At 44.5% G+C, this 15,720-nt stretch overlaps 1 protein-coding gene across 3 annotated transcripts in view; it reads left to right on the top strand.

Annotated features, from left to right (window-relative positions):
* Positions 1–15,720, top strand: part of LOC131110251 (transcription factor COE1) — a 56,538-nt gene that overhangs the window by 34,514 nt on the left and 6,304 nt on the right. For all 3 annotated transcript variants that reach the window (XM_058063170.2, XM_058063168.2, XM_058063171.2), the window contains exons 11-14: positions 7,325–7,413; positions 11,715–11,780; positions 12,720–12,882; positions 14,985–15,164. In XM_058063170.2, the coding sequence (XP_057919153.1) occupies positions 7,325–7,413; positions 11,715–11,780; positions 12,720–12,882; positions 14,985–15,164 (498 nt within the window). The remainder of the gene's footprint in view (positions 1–7,324; positions 7,414–11,714; positions 11,781–12,719; positions 12,883–14,984; positions 15,165–15,720) is intronic.

Here is a 15,720-nt window from a genome sequence, read left to right as displayed (position 1 = left end):
CACATGCGTATTGACTCTAACTGCATTACCAAGACAGAGGGCAGATGGGTGGGCAGCCTTTGCCATGCCAGAGCTGTCCAACAGCCTTCAACGCTGCCAAGCCTATAAATGTGTGTAGGTGTGTGTGTGTGTGTGTGTGTGTGTGCAGCCTTTTAATGTGCCAGACATGGGGAAAGGGTATGCATAAACACCCCATCTCTTCCCAGCCCTCCTCTCTTTCACCTTGTCACATTCACTTATTCCAAAGTTGCCTCTTTGAATGAATTCATCCCCCCCGCCTGTGCCTTTTGGCTTCTCTGGTGGCACATCGAAGCGTCTCAACAGGTGAGGCTCCGGAGAGGTCATCCACCGGGACTGTGGTGCTCCTTGCCAAGCACGGGCACCTTCAACCGTGTCAAGGCATGGATCCCACTCCACTCGTGGATACTCGCATCGGCATATAAGAGACCCTCCAGCTTTCCTCACATTGTGTGTCTCGTATGACAACAAGAGTATGGCAAAGAGTTTGGAGGAACAAAGCAAGTGATGAGAGTGAAGAGGAGAGAGATGGTGGATTACCATGGGCCATGTTGCCCTCCTGGGTCTGTTTGGCACCAGTTTGAGCCCAGTTGCCAGTGGGTACTAATCATGGAGGATTGGCAGCACCGCGTGGCAGCTGGCAGCTCGCGCGTACACACACACACACACGCTCGCAGACACCCATACGCTCGTATATCGCGTGCACACACACACACACACATGCACACCCTGAATTACATTGGGGACAGCTGGCATTGCTAATCAACTTCTGCTGAGGAGAGGAAAGCGAGCAGCACACAGACCTAATTAAGTCAACACATACCCAATACTGCTGCTACTGCTACTTTGCAAACACACACACACATACAGATGCTACCATCCATAGGCTTGTGCTGCTCAGCATGATCATTGATGCTCTACAAGCACCCGCAAACATTTCCAAGCAGTCCAGGACGGAGGAGACAAGAAGGGGACTTTTGGTGCAGAAGAGATTGGGAGTGAAGCCATTACTGTAATGTGTGCTCTGCTGTCTCTAAGGACTCCTTTGCCATTAGACTTCAGAAAGCTCCAATTAGACTCATCAAAGGCAATTAAGCTCTCCACTGATAAGAATAAAAGAATGTTTTTTCATTCTCTACTCTTCCTCTGTCTTTTTATCCCCTTATCCCCCCCCCTCTATGTTCCTCTCTGTGCCCTCTGCCTTACCCACCTCTGGGGCTTACATTCCCCCCTAATCTCTCTCTCTTTCCTTCTCTGTCATTATCAGGTCATTGCCTGCCACTGCCCCCCCCCCTCGTCCCCCCGCCCTGTATAAATGCATTTCCATGTTTGACTGTGTATCACCTTTAACTGGATTGCTGTCTATATAGCATTCATCAGCGAAGCCCCCTCTTTTCTTTTCTCCATGCAATATAAGACGGTAATAATAGCACCTGTCAGCAGGGCCCACGTGTGAGTGTGTGTGTGTGTGTGTGTGTGTTTGGCACAGAGGTGCTGGCCAACAGATTGAGAAAATTGATGAATCGCCCTTGTCGTTCAAAAGGCAATCCCTCCCTCCTCAGTATGCAGCCTTGTCTGCTTAGTGCTTCCACTTCAGCCTGTGCTGATATTAAAAGGCCCTGCTTGCTCACATTAAGGTCGGCACTGCATGCAGCGGCAGGCATCTGCACACACGTACGGACAAACATTCCCGTGCTCGCTGGATATTAGGTGTGTAGGAAACATCATTCAGGAAGCAGGCGGGGAGGAAAAGACAAAAAGTCAAGAAAGGAATTCAAACCAGCCGAGATGACTGCTGACATCTCGGTTCATCTTTGCTTCTGTGCTGCAAATTAGTTTTAGGAGCAGAGAAGGTCTGTCTGCTTCGTGGCATTTTACACTGGAAAGACCTCAAAGTGGGTTGGGGGGGGGGGGGGGGGTACAATAGTAGCAGTTATTAGGAATTTATCTCAAATATCCAAATCCTGCTCACAATGTCATCAAAGCTTCCATTTACATTGGGATCAGCATATCTTTGGCTTTAAACGCGCCAGCATCAATCAGACCATCTTCAGTGAAAATAAAACTTTATTGTCAATCATCTTACTCACAATATTTCCTACATAATTCAAGGCTGCCAAGACTTGGCTCATTAAAAGAAAGTGACTGCGATCAACTTTCCTCTTAAAGGTTCTGTCTGCCCTGGTTAGGTACTGCATGGGGGGGGGTACTATCTTTCAAATGTCATATCCAACTATGCAAGGCACGGCGTGTGTGTTAGCCATGTCTGTTCTCAGCTAATGATGGCGATTTGGAAAAGTTTAGCTACTAACATTAGCTCTTATTGAATGTATGACTGCTAATTGCCGGTTTGAAGTCATTTTTGCCAATTTTATTTATGAATTGTGATAAATACATTTATTTATTCAATCTGTTCTTTTAAACCACTATTGGTAACATCTGCTAGACGTGAGTCTTCTTCATGTTTTGGGTTGAAAAGTAGGTTTAAGCCCCAAAATACGCATTTAAAGGTACTCACAGGGTCATCGCCAGGAATTTGAGGCCACTGAAAAGTGTTTGTGTGGAATTGTGTGACGGTCTAAATGGCCCCCGTATGGACTCACCACTGATGAACGATAATTCATGCAAGTTTTGAGACCGATTTTAAACTCACAAGCACACATCCTTGGCACGTTCAATGGCCACCCAACAAAGTGCAAAATCTCAGTGCTTGACGAAAAGACAGTGAAAAATAAACATGTAAACATTGCAGGCTTTTTTTTTAACTGTGCTACATGTATACTCACCGCACGTTGTCTGAGTGGTTAATGGCTAGTCAGGAGATCGGGACCTGGGTTTGAATCTCCGCTTGGGCATCTCTGCATGTTTTTCCTGTGTGTGGGTTTCCTCCCACATTCCAAAAACATGCTAGGTTAATCGGCGACTCCAAATTGTCCATAGGTATGAATGTGAGTGTGAATGGTTGTTTGTCTATATGTGCCCTGTGATTGGCCAGTTTTTCCCTATTGTAGTTTTAACTTGTAGTCGTGGGGAACTATACTCCATTATTGCTTATTTAGTGTATAAAACAAGTAAAATGTCGGAAAACCGCTCCCAGATGCAGTGTAGTAGCACACTACATTAAATAAGTATCTCTTTGTCAGTGTCAATCAAATCCCAGTGTTACATTCTCTCGGAAAAGGCAGGATTTTTGATCGAGCTCTTGTATTGGATCTCATTAGACAGCGCAGGTGTCAATGTAGGAATCCATCAATAACGGCAGTGCAAAAAGGGAACATAATGAGAGTGGAAATGCACTGCCTACCTTTCTATCCAAACTCAGACTCCCAGATAGACTCCTCATTCATATTCACACGCGATATACCATGAGCATATCCGCACACACCCAACTGCAGCATGTAGTCATCTGGCAATAAAAGTGGGGTGCAAGCATGAGGAGATCAATTACTTGTCTTGCTCCTATTTGTGAATGCTGTCTTTTATTGAGCTTGGGTGGAGGCCTGCTGTTGATTAAAACGGCTGGTCTCCAGCTGGAGACAGAGGGCCAGCTGAGATAGCAGCACACGCTTCGCATTTACGCCGTCTTAACTGCGAGGAAATTCACACCTCGATTTGAGATTGAGATTAATTTTCTGCACCATGTGGCTTGTCTTCCCTCTTTAGCATGCTCAGTTCTTATTACACAAGCATCTGCTCCATGATGATGATGTAAATGAATCTGGAATGTAGGATGTTTTGTGCGGCGCCGAAATGAGCAGTGCTCACCGAGGGAAATGATTCCCTATGTTTTGTTATGTCTTAATTCAAGCGCACACTTTTTATCCATACTTCCTGAATTTGCATTCTCCCGCTGAGGATCCATACTGTCAGGTATTGTTAACCGTCGACATTCGCTTTTTTTTTTTTTTTTTCTGCAACAGATAATTAGAACTTAGGTTGTAGTAGCTTCCACACCTCCATTGATTTGTAGAATCTTTTAGCGCTCCTCCTCTCGTTTTCTCTCCAAAAGCAAAAAGCTCCACTCATCTGTTTTCTCTGTATGAATTTCCAGCCATGCATTAGTCTCCCTGACATTTTCAAGCGATGCTTTATTTAGCTTGTCGGATTCTCCAAATAAACGCAATCTCGAGGTTTATGGAAAAATGGATAAAAATTAGATTGTAAGTTATTGATCTGGATTGTGTGTGTGTGTGTAGTGACGGGTGATGGGGGGCAGCTCTCATCTGTGTGTAGGGAAGGGGGGGGGAGAAATGAAGCCGTAATTCAGGGCTATTGAACCCCCTGCCACTGGCGGCATCGATCGCCAAGCAGCGCTTATGAGATCACACCTGAGCACTGGAGACTGCAGAGGGGAGGGGCGGGGGGGGTATAAAGGAGGGAGACGAATGAGTTGAGAGGGAGGAATAGAGAGACACAGGGTTGTGATATGATCAGCTCCTAAGCCACCGTCTGAGGTCTTGAGAAGGCGCTAACATGCAGCCTCAGAGCCAATTACCTAACCCCGCAAGTACACACACGTGTTCTGACACAGGACCGGTGGATGCTGGAGTTTCCTGTCCTCCATCTTTCCCCCAGCACTCCTTCACATTTCCAGTGGTAACAACCAACCATCTGACCTCTCAATTACACTCCTCCACCTCCTGAACCAACTCCCACATTCCCTCCTCCCCCCTCAAGCACATACCTCCAACACCCCTCCATCCCACCTCTGTCTTCCTCCCTTCTTCCTCACTCGCCCCTTCAGACCCGCTCCCCCTGCGGCACTGTGGGTTATTATGGTGAAATATGAAGCGGTGTAGATTCTAAGCTTCATGAAATTTCCATGAGCATTGATCTGATCTGATGTGGGTGATTGCTAGGTGAATCCCTCCAGTCCAGGGCTGTTGCTCATCTATTCATTTATTTATGGCATTTATGTTTTACTGGCTTTGATTTGCTCTTCTGGAGAGCGACAGCTAAAGATTATAAATATACCTGTACAGGAGAGTGTGCTTTGAATCCTGGACTGCACTTTCCACTTCTACTCCACTCAAGTTTTCTTCCAGCTTTATTCCCGGTGTGAAATGTATGAGCCCAAAATCCTGAAAAGCGCTAAAAAGGCGTGCACGTTGCCCTTCTGCTTTATGCTCCTTGAAAAGCAATGTTAACATCTTCTCTTCATTATTCAGATTGCCTACTTATTTCTAAATAATAGGGGCTATCGCTGTGCATTATGTATATTTTGTGTTCACTTGAAATTCATCCTTTGCATTGTGGAGAATAAAAAATAAATAATACAACAAAAGCCTCACAGACAAAAGAGAGGATTTTGTGAGAACAATCACCTCAGACTGGAAGCCTAATCAAGAGCAAATCCCTCTTAAGGCTTGAAGGATCATTGAATAGGGTAGTAAAGTCAAATATTTGTCCTTAGGAAGAATTTATACTTTACTTTGATTTTCCAGGTTGTATGACTACATTTCTCCTTAAGCAAAAAACTCTTGTGATAATAAATTAATTAGTTAATCACGCAATAATTTGTGTCTTTCCCTCATCTCTCGCTTCCAAACAAGCAGAAAGAGATTTCACCCTGCGTTGGTTCAGCCTCATAAAAATGTGTTCCATAGGAACCCATACAGTCACTTTGTCTCTGTGGGGGGGAGGCGGGGCCGCTAGCACACACAGAGTAGAAGAGTGTAGCATCGTAAGGAAGCAATGCAAAGTCAGTAGAAATTAGAAGGCATGTAGGAATATTCCGGCTTCAGAAGGAGCAAGGTGAGCCCATCAAGCCGGTTTGCCAAATTTGTTTGGAAGTGGTACAACAAAAAAGCTACAAGGACACCTGACCCAGTTTTTCCAGCTGGAAAAAAATATCGAGACATTTTTTCCGGCAACTAAATACAAACGGACCAAAGCAAAAATGGTGTGCGTTCATAGAAAGTGTAGCTTCTAGAATCCCAAAAGAAATGCTGCTTTTTAACACTTGAAAAGCCAGCATTTCGAGAAATGCTCCAAACGTTTGACAGTATGAATTGCACTTTTTTCGATCAACAATCTGTTTTGTACAAAATAAGTCACTGTCGGCCGAGCCACGGCATAACAATATCAGTAACATCGGAAATCACGAAACCTTTTAACACGACAGAACAAATAAATGGAAAGGTTGCTAATTACTGTTTCATTTAATTCTTCTTTTATATATATATATTTATATATACTCCTGCCAAGAATAAATGCAATTGAGGGCCCCCTATCGAGATTGTACATGCTAGTTTATCCTCCTCACAACTTTCCTTCTATTCTATTGTACAATTTGTCCAACTGCATGTGTAGCATCCACTATTCCCGCGCTTGTGCTTTGTTTTTCGCTCGTCTGTTTGAGTGTTCAGGGAGTAGCCCCGCTGAAGCCGCTAGAGGTCCAGCAGGACAGCTTGTACTCATAGCCTCTAGGGGCCTCTTTTCTAGGGGCCGCCTAGTCAGCCTGGCTGCTCAGATGTGAGGCGAGCAGGGCATCGGCCCCCAGGAAACGTCCAAGCTGCGACCCACAGGGGAGACAGACGGCCGGCACAGACACATGAGGGCAATCCCTCACATATATGGCTTCCCTTTGTGTTCGTGTAGAGACACACACATGCATACAAACACAGAAGCGGTGTCAGAGTAGTAGCAAAGACTGTTATCCATGCACTGACTCCCCGGGCAACCTGCAAGGAGGCGGGGGGGCTGTGCGGGGGGGAGAGAAAACAGAGCTGGAGTGCATTAGGAATGAATTATATGAGAGCATTTATCCAACAGTCCTCCTCTGAAGTGTTTGTACTGTAAGCCTCAGATCTTCATTGTATTTATTCAAATGTTTAAATATTCATGGTAAATCTTCTCATATTCAATTACACTCGCACGACCACAGCATGCAGAGAGAAGGCTTTCTCCCTGCTGTCTGGATGATCTGACTCTATATATGTGTGTGTGTGTGTGTGTGTGTTTAGCTGGTCCCCCGGAGCGATCAAGCCTTTGTTATATTGGAACCCGGCTCTGTAATTGCTTATATTAGTCGCTGATCAACATAGGACCACAGGACACATACCCAAACACACACACATTTACACGCACGCGTGTACAAAAATACACTCAGTGCCTGACGCTTGGCTTTTTATTAAGCACTAAAGCGGGCAACAGAGAGAGATTCATTACATCACATGCAAACAAAGACGCACGTCTGACTGGGACTGAATCACTTATTTTCCTCATATGATAGCAAGCAAGTGCTTTCATTACTAAGAATCAAAGATCCTAAATTTCCATCTTGTCTTTTCTTGTTTGTGCGCAGCGCTGAACGAGCCAACTATAGACTACGGCTTCCAGAGGTTACAGAAGGTCATCCCCAGACACCCTGGAGACCAGGAGAGATTACCCAAGGTACCATGCATTCACAACTCCTCTCATTTGTCTGCGTTGGTGTCGCTCTGCCTCACGCAATTATTGCATAGCAATTTTTCTTGGTAGGACTGATACAGAGATGTATTTACGTCTTCTCCTGTTTCATAGCGTATGGATATACATGCCACAAGGGCACCATGACCTCACATACAGACAAATGACTATATTCCCTGGACACTGTATGAACATTAACATTTTATTACACGCTCATGGACGTTTTTTTGCAGTTTTTTTTTTTTGCACGGAAAATGCACAAGCGGCTCTATTCATGCTTGTGCTGTGCGTAAGGTCGTTTAGATTGGCAAAGGGGGAGTGATGGTGGGAGGAAATGGGGGAGAAGGAGGAAAGGAGGTTGAGAGAGAGAGAGAGAGGAAGAGAGAGGCAGAAGGAGGTTAGGTGATCCATCATAGCTGTCCAGTCTTACCTCCTGCTGGGTCAGTGGATCGAAGTCAACCCCGGGTGGACTTTATTACTTCCAACACACACACTTTCACAGAGCGGCATACACATGCACACACACACATTTATACACACACACAGCGGACGTCACTGTGAGGCAGAGATGGAGAGCCCAGGTAGATGTGGAAGGAAGATAGAGAAATCACTTGTCCTGCTTGCGTGTCATGTCTGGTGGATACAAGACTTGTCCTGGTGATGTCTTTACCTGCCCTGCGTCTTTCTCCTCCTCTTCATCCTCCTCCTCGCTCTGTGGTATCTCCTTCTCTAAATGAACAGCAGTGGCTGGCAGGCCCACTTGTTCATTTCGGCTCTATTGATTTGTGCCTTTATTAGGTAATAACACTTTGTTGACCACACTCCTCTCAACGGTTGGCCTCCATCATTAGAGGGGCACACGCTGGCAACTTTTTTGTGCCCATTCAGTGCAAGCCACTCCTGTTTATCCACACAAATTCTTAAATCAGAAAGCAAGTTTTCCCAGAGGCACATTTTGTGAGGAGATTCTTAATGAAGCCTGGAAATGCCTCCTTTGGCTCCATATGTTGTGATGATGATGATCCAGTGTCCAGCTGCACTGTGTTGTCGCTAATGGTCCTGCAGTAAGTGAGCAGGGAGTGCTGGAAGCTGGAGCTTAGTAGCTCAGGTTGTGGTGTGCGGGGTGTGGGGTGTGGGGTGGGGGGAGTCTGGGGCTGGCTAATGAGTGACCGTCCTGCCAGACGAGGCCAGGCTCTGCTCTGGATCAGGTTCCCCTTCCTGTTGACGTCTCCGTGGGCCTGACTTTACGGGAAGAGACCCTGCGCCCAGGAAATGGTCTCTCCTTACAGCAGCAGGGCAAGACAGGCAGCACGGCGCTAACCACATTTATCTGTTTATCAGAATGACTCTGGAGCGCTGCCTAATCGCGTTTAGCTTCTGGACAGATCCCTTTGCTAACGAGAGACCGATAAGTAAGGCCGGGGCACCGGACCATGAGAGAGTCATTAATAGAGAACATGGGGAAGGGAGAGAAGACGAGGAGTCAACAGAAAGTAAATGCTGGTGGACAGGAGACGGATGTGTGTGGGCACACGTTGTACATACGCCAAAACCCTCCCAAAATGTATCAACATACAAAACGAGGACTGTCAGGGGCAAAGTGATAATGGTGCTAAGTGATTATCGTAATGAAAGCCACACCTCTGTTAAGATGGTAATTGTAGCATCTCCACGAACATACACGGAGTCCGATGCTCTGAAAATCATACCTTAACACATCAACAGCAGTGCTCGGTTCCAACACCAATGTGCATTTCTATTTACGTTTCTATCTATACTTAGCTAAACATACAGTATGTTCAATATATAACCACATCCTGTGAATAAAATACAATGAAAAGTAATATATTTCAGATTTCTGTAAATGCTGATTAATCACAATTAATTAAATTAACTGTGATTAATCCTTTTTAATCATTTGACAGCCCTTTCAATTTCTTTTTCATGTCAATTCATGATATGACATAATAAAAACTGAACACAAATACACAAAAAATAGACAAATACAGTAAAATCAGGTGTTAAAAATTACTATTAAAAAACAATCATCAAGACAAATAGTTGCAAATTCACACTAAATTACACCACATAACCCTTAAATATGTTTCATTTCATTCCAGTTTTGGTCCACAAAGAGAATTAAAGGCATTCGAAGCATGTCCTTGTATATCGTGTTCTCAGTAATCAGACTCGTCAACATACCGATAAGAACATTAACCTGAACTAAGACAAGCGCTTCACAATCTTATTTCTCATGCAAACACGCTGTAAGGATAAAAAGTGTTGTGCCGGGCAGAAGGCATCTTGAATTTCTACTGATGTTACTCATCAAAAGATTATGGATTACCACAGGATTCCACTGGCCGCTCCACAGTATACATTGCATTAAAAATTAAACAAACACATTTTGGAACCCTTACCAAAAACTAATGTGTTATATTGTTTTCACCCAATACAATGATTAATTACATTCCACAAAGGTTACATTGATATATTGCTAATTTGGGTCAAAAATATGTATTAATGGGCTGGCTAATAAGTACGCCATATTCACAGAAAAGTCAAAGCATTAATTCAAAACTACCAGCAAAATGAGTTATGAAAAGTTAAAATGGAGTTCAGTTCAGTTTTGGAGCATTCTTGATAGATACTTCAATAAAGCATTATTAATATAAAAGGGTGAAGTTTCTATTAGATGACTCACGTCACTCTTCTGATTTGTACAGGTGTTTTTTTCACACGTTTCGATTGTTTTTATTTCGGTTTAATTTTTCTATCCCTTCCAAAACGAGAGGATGGCCCCTGAGACACTTCCTTTTCAGTGAAGAGTACGACATCCTACTTGCCTTCCCCGAACACTGTCTTTCTCCATCTGGGGATCTGTTTGTGCCCTAATGCTTCACACTTCCCTCATTTCCTACCCCCCCCCCCCCACCCTTCATCCATCCATTTACCTATCTAGCAATCCCTAGGAGGCATCTGGCATTGAGGAAAAGTAGCGAGAAGCAGGCGAGGAACGATGCATACATACTAAAGAACCACTTAGCTGACTCGGGCTTCTACATTTCTCAATCACGCCGAGCGGGCCTCCTTTCTGGTCCCCCTCTTTTCCTGCCTCTCCCCCCCCTGCCTCCCTTTCACCCTCCCCCAGATAGTGCTAGTAATGGGAGGTTAACACAGAGGCAGCGCTCCCATTATTGAGTGAATTTAGCACCTCGGACAGCGCTCTACAATCTTTATTGCTTTGCTGACCCTCCCGTCATGTCCTGGGCATGCTCGACAGCCTCCACATGTGTGTGGCTGAGAGTGTGTGTGTAAGTGTGTGTGTGTGTGTGATATGAGGTCTGATTGAAAGGCGGTGTGTCACGGAACAGAGAGCACACATGCTCCGGGGCTTGTTCACAGCGAGGGATACACTGAGGAGGGTATAGCGCACAGCGTGTGTGTGTGTGTTAGTTGAAGAGAAGGAGGGAGAGAACGAAACGAGAGAGGATCGGAGGGGCGGGGGCTGCAATTTTCTGGTTGTCGCGCCTCCAGCATATATCCTGGCCCCGGCACATTAACTTTTAAAAAGGGTTTCGTAGGTCTGTAGGTGTCTACATCACAGACACACACACACACGTATATACAGGATATACAATACTATATATAGAAGGACTGCCTTGAGACACAGACCCATAGATAAACGAGTGAAAAGAGCCAGGGTAATAAGGAGGATAAGTGGTAGAAAATGAGCATGAAGAGCAGCAACACCATGCAAGAATAAATGTTTGATATTAGAAATATTACTCCATTCCACACTGCAAAACTATTTTACACACATGGCACAAAGTGGCTCTTCATGTACAACATTATCAGGGCCGGTCAGGGTCAGGAGACAGGTGTGCTTGAGCTGACGAGAAGCACGATATCGCGATCAGCCCGATTCTGTGTTGTGTTAAGTTAGATTGATGTGTGATCATGTGCAGGAGATACACGATCCAGCAGGAAGGATGGAGAAGATGCAAAAGATGGCTGACTGATAAGAGCGATACCGGCTCATGTTTTATTCACAGCTAACGGTATCTTCCCTCCACTTCTCCCAAACTGCCCAGCCAGTAACAAAGTACACGGACGGGCCCATTTCTCTTCCTAACGCCCGCTTTCACCGCCGTCTTCCTGTCGTTGCAGCCTCTGTTCTGCATTCACGGCATAACACTACTAGTGAAATGTAATGAAAGTGACTGAACTCTTTGAGCCGCCACACTCATGATCAATCTCCCGCCTCTTTTTGCTCCTGATTGTAGGAGGTAATCTTAAAGAGGGCGGCGGACCTGGTTGAAGCCCTGTACGGGATGCCTCACAATAACCAGGTAAGCACACAAGATACTGAGCATGGAAACCAACATAAGTTCCCTCTAGTAGATTGGAACATGGCTTTTTTATATGGGAAACAATGTTTTAAGTAACATGGTTAACTGCTATGCGGGTGTGAGAAAAACAAAAGATGCTAATTGTGTCATGCTTGGGCACACACAATGCCTTTGGTCCGGATTGTTTCACTAGAATGAGTACTCTATTCTGTACTGGAATGCTTTATACACTGCAACAGGATGATTTCATTCAGCCCATGCCACCGAAAACAGAACAGCTCAAAGTCATCCTCAAAGTCAGTCAGGTTACGGTTAAAGCATGTTGTATCATGAAGTGATGGCATACATAAGAAATGAAGATGATTGCAGGGCGGGAAACAGGGAAATTTAACTAAGCCATCCTTAGACGAGAAACGAGAATTTGTTTGTTTTTTCATTAAAAATGTCACAAAAAAGCCATAAAAACCAAAATAATTAGTGGTTATGTTCTAAACCAGGGATCTCAAACTGACCAAAACGGACAAAAGTTACAGATGACATTAAAGTTTAAAGAGTAAGGGATGGTTTAGCTTGCTTAATTTGGCAATGACCTTGTCACACAGGGGGTCACTAGTCATAAAACTCACAACAATCATGATCCCAACACATAAACACCACATGGAATAACATACGTAGGGCAACATAATTCCTGGGAAGCCAAGCACTCCCAGATCCCAGCATGCAGCACCTCAACTCGGCCAGCTGAGCTGATTTTGAGACCTGTGTTCTACACGGGTGCAGATATGCTGATTGTAGCTTACGATAATTTGAAATATTTTACCTCTAAATATTTGACTCATTCAGAATAATAGAACCATATTGATGGTAGAAGTTAAGATTCTGGGGTTTTGTTGTAAACGCCTGACTTATTCTCTCCTTTTAATCCTCCCACAACGCCAGGAGATGATCCTGAAACGAGCAGCAGACATCGCAGAGGCCCTTTATACGACTGTTCCGCGAGGGCACAACCAGCTAGCCGGTCTTGGCAGCGGATCCGTCCATGCGGGCATGATGGCCGTAAACTCCTTCACCGGGTCAGAAGTGGCTCAAACAGCCAATCAGGGTGAGTGACGACAATGCAGCATGGTCATTTTATTTGATTTTGACTTAAACACAAGGAAGCGAGAACTGGCGGTGACTTTGTAAAGTGGAAAGTGGACACAAGGGGGGGGGAAGACGGAGACAGTATCTAAAAGGAATGCACAACCAGAGAGTCACGGATGAGGTACGATGGAGCAATCTGAGTGGGTCCTCGGGTGTGTATATTAGACTGGGGTCGGCCCCTGTCTGACAGAGAGAGATGTGGGTGCAGTCAGGGGTGATTCATCACATGAGAAAAGTGGAAAGATGGCTCAGCCTCTGGATGTGTCTCAATATTTCTAATAAGCTTCCTTTCTTGTATGAAGACCACAACCACCGCTTCACTTACGGCTTTCTTCATCGTTCTCCAGGAGGTTGGAGAATAGGTGCTAATTACGCCGGAGGAGGCTACTTTGAGAGTTAGCCACTATTGTACAAGAGAATACGCTAGTGATCAATTCAAGGTGTTTTTTTCTGCTGTGTCAGCATTTGTAAACTAGGATGTATATGTAGTCCTCCTACCGCAGCCCAAACCTTCACATCTTAAAGGAGACAACAGGAATAGTATGAATTGCTTATCAATATATACCCATAGAGTATTTATATTTTTGGAAAGGAGCCAGTTAGGTTAGAGGGCTCTTGTTTTAGTGCTTGGATCACTCTTTTATCGCTCCTCCTCCGATCTGTTCATTGCCGTCTCACAGCGCCATATGCCATCCAAGATTGTTCCAACATTTCTCTTGGCTTATATCACCGCGGCCATTACCCGTGTACAAGGTATAAAGTGATGTCTCGCTCCCAATACAATTTGTCCTCTTCAGCAGCACGGTAGCTGTGACAATGGCTTGTCACTGCAGGCAGTCTCCACAAAGTACTATTATACAAAGTACTAGTGGTATTCATTTTCTAACGCTTATCCTCACGAGGATCGCGGGGGTGCCGGAGCCTATCCCAGCTTTCTTCAGGCGAGAGGCTGAAGGGGTACACCCTGGACTGGTGGCCAAACAATCACAAGGCACATATAGACAAACAACCATTCACACTCACATTCATACCTTTGGACAATTTGGAGTCGCCAATTAACCGAGCATGTTTCAGGTATGTTTTTTGCAAGTCAGTAGCAGTGATCGTTGTTGAACTAGCTCTGGCATGGAAAAAATTTTGTTAGGAATGGAATATTTTCCACTCTGTGATAGATAAGTACAAATTATACTGAAAACTAAAAGAGACGGGAAACTATTCCAACAGTTTGTAGAAGATATCTAAACTAACTTTTCCACTGCCTGTGGTCTTCTGAGTTTTTGAATCAGTGCTTGTGTTTTCTGGGGATCAGTTGAGGAAAGATAGTCGGGACAACCGATGGTAGTCGCACTCTCCAGTAATATACATTCAATGCCAAACTTTCCTTTATGTGAGGTGTAGTATCGAAACAACCGTCCTCGAAATGTGCCAAAATAGAAAAGCATTTGACACAGCGAATGGAAATCAAAAGCTGCACTTCAACACTATAGAATCCAGTATTTGCTTCTGGCTGGGAGGGTTCTCCGAGGCATAATAGCATAAAAATATACAACAAACAACAGCAATTCAACCAAAACTGCACCACAACACAATAGAATGCAGTAGAGTCCTTGGGTACTTCTGGCTGGGAGGGTTCCCTGCAAAACATCTGGTTAAAACTCTGGTGTGAAGCATATTTAGGGCTTAAATCTTAAATGTTGTGTTGCAAGTAAGCAATGAAAGGACGGTTTGGAGAACCATTTGTTAAATATTTGTGTGTATCAATTGTAATTGCAGACTTTTCTTTGCAAATGAACTGTAATGTTCAGTAAAGTACTTGTCCCGATTCCCCTCGTTACTGTATGTCTGCATTACAATAGTAACTCTTGTCTGAAATGTGTGCAACGCTGCCTGGTCTTTCCTCCACTCAATAGGTTTGATTACCCTTCCTGATGTCATGCATACTTTCTCATCGGCAGCATTGCATGGTTTTATTTTTGTCTGCCTCCTTCCCGTACATCCTTAACACCTCTTCTCTCTTCTATTCCCTTCTTCCTTCTTCTTCTTCTCTTTCCCTGTCCATAGGTTTCAGTAGGAGTACAAGCAGTGTGTCCCCTCATGGTTATGTCCCCAGCTCTACTCCCCAGCAGAGTAGCTACAGCTCTGTCTCCACTAGCATGAATGGCTACGCTAACTCTGGCATGGCAACCTTGGGCACCTCGCCCAACTTCCTCAATGGATCTGCAGGCAACTCCCCGTATGCTAGTGAGTAAATGCATCACATCTTCGAGCCCATGCCACCAATCAGACGCATCCGATTCCATAAGGAGGGACAGATGCCAGGCAGACACTTACTACCTAGTACATACATAAGTACCTGTCGATATTTGTTCAGTAAAATAACGGAAATGATGATCTTATTTTCATTAAAGTTAAAATATGGGAAAAACACAGGAGTTTCCTGGTGAAAACAGAGAATTTACACACATTGGATTCAAAAGGAACCTTTTGGTTGTAAAAAAAAAAAAAAAAAAAAGAAGTCATGTGACACCAAATTTGACACACACACAGAAAATGGAACAGTTTAGCTGGCTCATCTATTTCTTTAAGAACACAGTCAAACACAAATCCTCCCTTTATTGGCAAGGGGGAGCAGATCACCTTAGCATCCCCCTGACACACACTCCGCCGGCACAGCTCTCACACACACACACACACACACACATTCCCCCTCTACATTAAAGACCCTTGATTAAATCAATAAACTAATTGCTAGAGAAGCAATTCCATTTCGGCTCTTTGATTCCTGGGTGTTAACAAG

Source organism: Doryrhamphus excisus, linkage group LG22 (assembly GCF_037039965.1).
Source record: "Doryrhamphus excisus strain RoL-2023G ecotype Guam linkage group LG22, RoL_Dexc_Guam_v1.1, whole genome shotgun sequence".
NCBI lineage: Eukaryota > Metazoa > Chordata > Actinopteri > Syngnathiformes > Syngnathidae > Doryrhamphus > Doryrhamphus excisus.
This window is presented reverse-complemented; position numbering and strand designations above follow the sequence as displayed.